Raw genomic sequence first — 6,000 nt, forward strand, 5'->3', positions numbered from 1 at the left:
GGGCCCTGGGGAGAGAACAGAAGGAGAAAACACAGGGGAGGGGCGAGGGCATGGGCAGATACAAGGGAAGGGAGAGAGAGAGAGAAGAAGAGGGCTCGTCCGCCCTCGGGATCGCCGCCAAGTGGTCCTCCGCTAGCCGAACAGCTTCCTCCAACGACGCCGGGCGATGGCACTGGACCCACCCCGCCGTCTTCCGAGGCAGCCGTTGAACGAACTGTTCCAGTACCACCTGGTCGATCACTCCCTCGACGTCGTGGTCCCCGCGAGCAGCCAGCGCCGACAGGCGTCCCGGAGCCGTTGGGCAAACGCGAACGGGCGATCGGACTTCTCCAGCTTCATGCCCCGGAAGAGCTGGCGATTCTCTTCCGGGCTCCGACCGACCCGTTGCAGAATGGCCCTCTTCAGGTCAGTGTAAGCCAGGAGATTTTTCGCCGGCAGTTGTTGTGCCGCGAGTTGAGCTTCCCCGGACAGGAGAGGAATTAGACGGGCTGCCCACTGTTCGGGCGGCCAGCCCCAGATTTCGGCCGTCCGCTCGAACAAGTCGAGGAAGGCCTCAGGATCATCTGCTGCCCCCATTTTCTGTAACGTGGGCGGGGGTAGCGTAGCGCGGCTGTCCGGGGTCGCGGCTGTGGCCGGCTCCGTCTCCTGGCTGAGGAGGCTCCGGATGGCGAGCCGGTCCTCTGCCTGAGCCCGCATGATCTCAAAAAACCGGCGATCTTGGTCCTGCCGGAGCTCAAGCAGGGATTGCTGGTGGCCTTGGTGCAGCGTCGCGAGGGATTGGAGGACTTCTGCCAGCTGGGAGGACTCTATGGGGCGACTTTGCTCCATAATTTCCTGGGTTTCGGCACCAGTGTAGCACTAGACTAGTGAAGGAGGACAGGAAACAGGTCTTCCTCTCAAGGTACGTCTCTCTTTTAATTATGTTTTATATACACAAATACACGAACACACAAACGCTGGGTCTGCTCTCTTTCCTTTTTTCCTCTCCCTGTCTGGAGGCTCTGTTTTTATGCCGCTCTCCTCGTGCTCACTGGAATTAGAGACAGGTGTTAGGCATAATTTAGCTCAGGTGTAAGCGCCCTTAACGCTTTCCTCTCCCGGACGGGCGCTTGACCACGCCCCCGCTGCCACAGGGTCTTTTATGTATAGAGTTATGCATATGCTAGTTAGCTACTGCTGAATAAATTAGTAGTTTGCATTTTCTTGATGTTTTCATATTGCATCTTTGAGGTCTGCTTCAGTTACAATTGGGAAAAAACAGCATTCAGGAGTGCCTCCTTACTTAAAGCTAAATATCAATTTGCATTGTATTAATATAACCTGGGGTTATTGTTACTGTTCATTTTATAGATTGTAAAAGATGCTGTAATCTTTACCGGCACAGGAATGTGCAGTCCGTAAAAGTCTGGAAAAATTACAGATACCGATTCGTACAGGATTAAAATCACGGAGAAGCTCTGGTAATTATTTAATTACCCCTCGTCCCCATATAAAACTAATATCCGTTCTTGGCAAGAATAAACTGCAAAGTTGAAAAAAAACATTTGCAGATTGTCAAAAGTCTAGCTCTGACTCTGAGACTAGCTGAAAACTTGGTTTCAGGAACTTGGCCTCATTTGGTTGCAGAATTATTTACTCTTGGGTGGCAAATATACCTATGAATAGGATAGTTCTACATTGGCTTTTGTGTGATTCTGCATCCATGCCATTAGGTGTCAGTAGAAAGTCCAAGACCACTATCTTGTTCGGCAAGCGAGACATAACCGAAAAAAATTACTTGGTGCACTTTAAGTCGAGTTGGGGATTTCTCAAAGAATATCTCATTTTTATTTCAGGAAGAAGATGATGAAATTGGGTTGGATGCCAGAGGTGATGACCCGACAGCACAAGGCAACAGACGTGATGAGGATTCAGGTTATCAACGTGGTCGCCACCGCTGGCAGTACCCAGAGAAGTTCCACGACCCCAAACGTCGCAAAGGAACCGGCAATCAGCCAAACAATTCCCTTTACACCCCTCCATCAGGACACTCTCAGAACATCCCATCCAGCTCTGCTTCAGGTCGCTTTCCAAATCCATCTTTCAATTCTCAACCCCCTCGCTACCCCAATGGGCCTTTCTTGCCTGGCACTGGACGGTTCTTACCTCCTCAAGAGAGAAGGCTACAGTTCCCCTTTAAGAATAACCCCCAACATAGGGGCTTTTTCTGGGGCCCGTCCACAAACCAAGGCAGTGCCGAAAGTTTAAAGGATGCAACTGGTCAAATATCCTCCAATACTGATTCGGTTCACACTTTCGAGTCTTTGCCTCCTCCAAACAAGGGCCAATGGCCCAACAATCATTACCAACAACGCCGCAATCATGGCAACAGAGGCTATGGTAACCGAGGCAACAGGCAGCGACCACGAAACAGAGGACGGAACCCATTTGATGGTTATTTGACCAATGAGCAGGCTGGGAACGTTGAGCATAAGGATGTTGGGGCGATCCAAGGACAGCGCAAGCAGGGTAGAGCAAGGTACACTTGGTACAATCCAAATTTTGGTTCTGACCAGTCTGTTGGAGATGGTTCTCAATTGAACTACAACCAACACCAAAGCAGGCAAGGTCTCTACAGACACCCCAACGCACAGTACAACCACTACCAGCCCCCTTATTTGCAGGACAACACCCCAGAAATTACCCAAATTGGGTTTGAAAGCAATCCCAATCCATCTTCTACCCCAGAATGTAGCACCCCAATGGAGACCTGATTTAATTGCTTCCCCAGAGGTGGCTAATCAGTGGATGATCTGTGGAGTCCAAGGTGTTGTAAAGGGCAGTTCATGGGAGCCAGTGTATCACTTGGCGGTATGTGATTAATTTTCTGCTGTTGTTCTTGGATCAGATTCAGAGAAACCTTGGAATTTCCCATCCCACTGATGTATTTCTCGGCCAACAACAACCATTTTTTATCTTATGTTTTGTTATGGTTTGTTGTAGAACGGTTTTATATCAAAAATGTTGAAGTAACATGAAGGGAGAACCATTTTTACAGAAACTTCTTGGTGCAATAACATGCAACAATGTTTTGTACGGTTTGTACGGTAAAATATTTAATGCGCCTGAATTTCTATGAACATATTGCAGTTTCATACCTGCACCTACAGTGCTTTATGAGTGATATGTTTATGTGTGCACATATCTGTTTTGTTTTTCAGATGTATATATATCCATTTGTAGGTTATATATTGGAATTGGATTCATTTGTACTTTATAATGCACAATGTAATGGAAAATGTATGTAATGACCTTTAAAAGTCTGTAAATTTTGAAAGTTGTGCTGGATTTTAGATTATTTCACACTGTGCCTGCTGAAAAACCAAAGAATTTGGAAATACTGCTTTGGGTGCTGCCATTTTTTATAATTTGACATTTTCCCCACTTTTTCTATCATGATATTAATTTCTGAATTTTTATTCTTCTTGCATCCTGGGTTTTTTTTGTTTCCTTGGTTGACAATTTTATTGTTTGGAGATTTTTAACAAAAGAAATGTGATAGATAATTCTAGGACAAGACTTACTTTATAGTTAAGTACAAATAATGTGGGTGGCAGTGCCTTATATATTATTTTATTTTTTTGAGGTACCCTCACTTTGTCTGTTAACCAGGTGAAACATGATAAAGCGAAAAATGCTAAATCCTCTCACTTCCATGTTAAGGTGCATTCACTCTGACAGTGGTTTTAAGTGGAAAAGCGTCTGGAAGTCATTCAGTGATGTGAGCGAGTTTCATTTGATAACCAACATGAGCGGCAGTGACGGTTGCTGATGCGACAAAGTTGAACCAAGTTTAACTTTATGCAGCTGAGCAATGGCGTGAAGTAGAGGACTTCCAATGAGAGTGCAGACAGTGCCGGTCACGTGATCTGCTTCATGATACAGTTGGGTACTGTAGTTGACTTAAAAACCTCCAATGTTGCAATTCCTGGCACAGTGAATGCACCTATAATTGGAACTTTTAACCTAACCACCCGCAACAACAAATTTGCTGGGGTTCTATTTGTCTTATCTCAATGTGTAGTACCACAATGAAATCTCATTATTCCAAATTCCCACTCCACATAGCTCTATTAAACATCAGATATTTTCAGATAGGCTGTGATTTTTGTTTCATTGCTCAGCATTCTACTACCTTTGTAGATGGAACAATTGCATCGTGCCTGGTTTGGACATGGTGTTATTCCCATTTTGACTACTTGTAAGTTCTTACCTGACAATGATCTGCAACTAAAAAATGAATAATAAAAGAATCTTACAAGTTTACCATAAGTATTCTTTGTGTGTTGTAATTGCTTTATATGGAATGCACAACTGTTATGTCCTAAGGTGACTACTTTATAAAATGAAATATGAACAACATGGCCCATATTCACAAATGATTTTGATCTTACCACTAGGAGTTCTCCAAAGAGTTCCTAGTTAAGAGTTTTTGCTTATAAGCTATTCACAAAACTGCTAAGAGCACGTTTTACTAAGGAAAACGTAATGTAAGAGTAAGACGAAGTTGACCTTGTTGTTATGGATGACATCACGTTTTATGCTCTCTTAAATTGTCCAAAGTGATTAGTATCCTGATAGCACTTGTACATCACCCAGACCTACTTTGTGTGTGTTTACTGGAAGATGTATTTTTTACGTTGTTTGCTCATGTGCAACACGTATGTCAATAAGTATGTCTCAGATGTCAATAAGACATTCAGAAGATGTCTTTTGGGATGTTTATGATCTTATTAATGTTTGAACTTTGCAATTTTGTACTTTATGTAATTTAGCTGTATAATTTTAAAGTTTTTTTTTTTTTAGTTGGGGGCTGTTTATCCTTAGTTTACTGCATTATAGATGATACAACAACTTAAACATTCTTCCAAGGATCTTTTATTGTAAGTGTCATTCATATCCAACTTGATAATGATATGCTAAATTGTGAACAGGTTTTTCGCCTCTAATGCCTCGCCATAGCAACACTGTTCAATAAATATATATTTATTGAACAGTGTTGCTATGGCGAGGCATTAGAGGCGAAAAACCTGTTCACAATTTTGCATCTTCAATGTGTTGCCATAATGTTGTCTAAATGTGGTGACAGTCTCATAAATCCGATAGGAAGTTCAAATAAAAAAATTCAGACACCGCAATATAAAAAAATGGCCAACTTCCTGTTGGGCTGAGCTAATAACCATAATTATGAAAGTTGTCTGGCTTGATGAGAAAAATAGGGCCTCTTTCTGGGATTGTGGACCCAGACAGACCGGCATTTGCGTTTTCGCCGCAGATAAACAGCCGCTATGGCAAAGAGCATGCCTTGTTTCTCATTCATCTTTGATATAAAGCATTTTATGTACTGATTCCATTTATATTAGTCTTTTCCCTCCAAAATGTTTGTTTTTAGCGCCAAGAAAAGCGATTTGCTGTCAAGAGCAATGGAATGACATCCGTGAATGTCATTTACGTTACTAGGCAACCAGTAGTGGGAACGGTCTAACTGCAGAACCGCAGAACCATACGTCATAGCAGTGTGAGGACGCCAGCGCCAGCCTAACCGTCTGATGCCGGAAGTGGGCGCGGCATGGCATTGCGCTACTTCCGCGATTTGGAACGTTTTAGTTTAAAACAACGTTATTATAAATACTTTTTTAAAAACGATTTAATTGAAATAGATATATATATATATATCTCAATTCTCAAATAGTATAAAAGATAAGAATTATGTTTTGTCCAACAAAAGACAATATACTACTATTAACAAATATTAATAGTTTTTTTAAAAGTTAAAATGATACTTTATCCATTTGTTTTGTTGAGTCAAATGATTAACAATATAAATTTAACAAAGCTTAAAACAAAAAAATACAATGAAAACAAAGCTTGAGCGTTTGAACATTTGATTTAATTGAAAATATTTTTTAATACTCAACCAACAATTTTTTTCATAGAACACAACAATTATATGATGGACTG

At 42.2% G+C, this 6,000-nt stretch overlaps 1 protein-coding gene across 2 annotated transcripts in view; it reads left to right on the plus strand.

Moving 5' to 3' along the window:
* Positions 1–4,292, plus strand: part of LOC127639978 (kinesin-like protein KIF1C) — a 66,727-nt gene extending 62,435 nt beyond the window's left edge. For both annotated transcript variants that reach the window (XM_052122341.1, XM_052122346.1), the window contains exon 24: positions 1,836–4,292. In XM_052122341.1, coding sequence (XP_051978301.1) covers positions 1,836–2,753 — 918 coding nt within the window. In that variant the 3' untranslated portion in view covers positions 2,754–4,292. The remainder of the gene's footprint in view (positions 1–1,835) is intronic.
* The last annotated feature ends 1,708 nt before the right edge of the window (positions 4,293–6,000 follow it).

This window comes from Xyrauchen texanus, chromosome 4 (assembly GCF_025860055.1).
Source record: "Xyrauchen texanus isolate HMW12.3.18 chromosome 4, RBS_HiC_50CHRs, whole genome shotgun sequence".
Lineage (NCBI taxonomy): Eukaryota > Metazoa > Chordata > Actinopteri > Cypriniformes > Catostomidae > Xyrauchen > Xyrauchen texanus.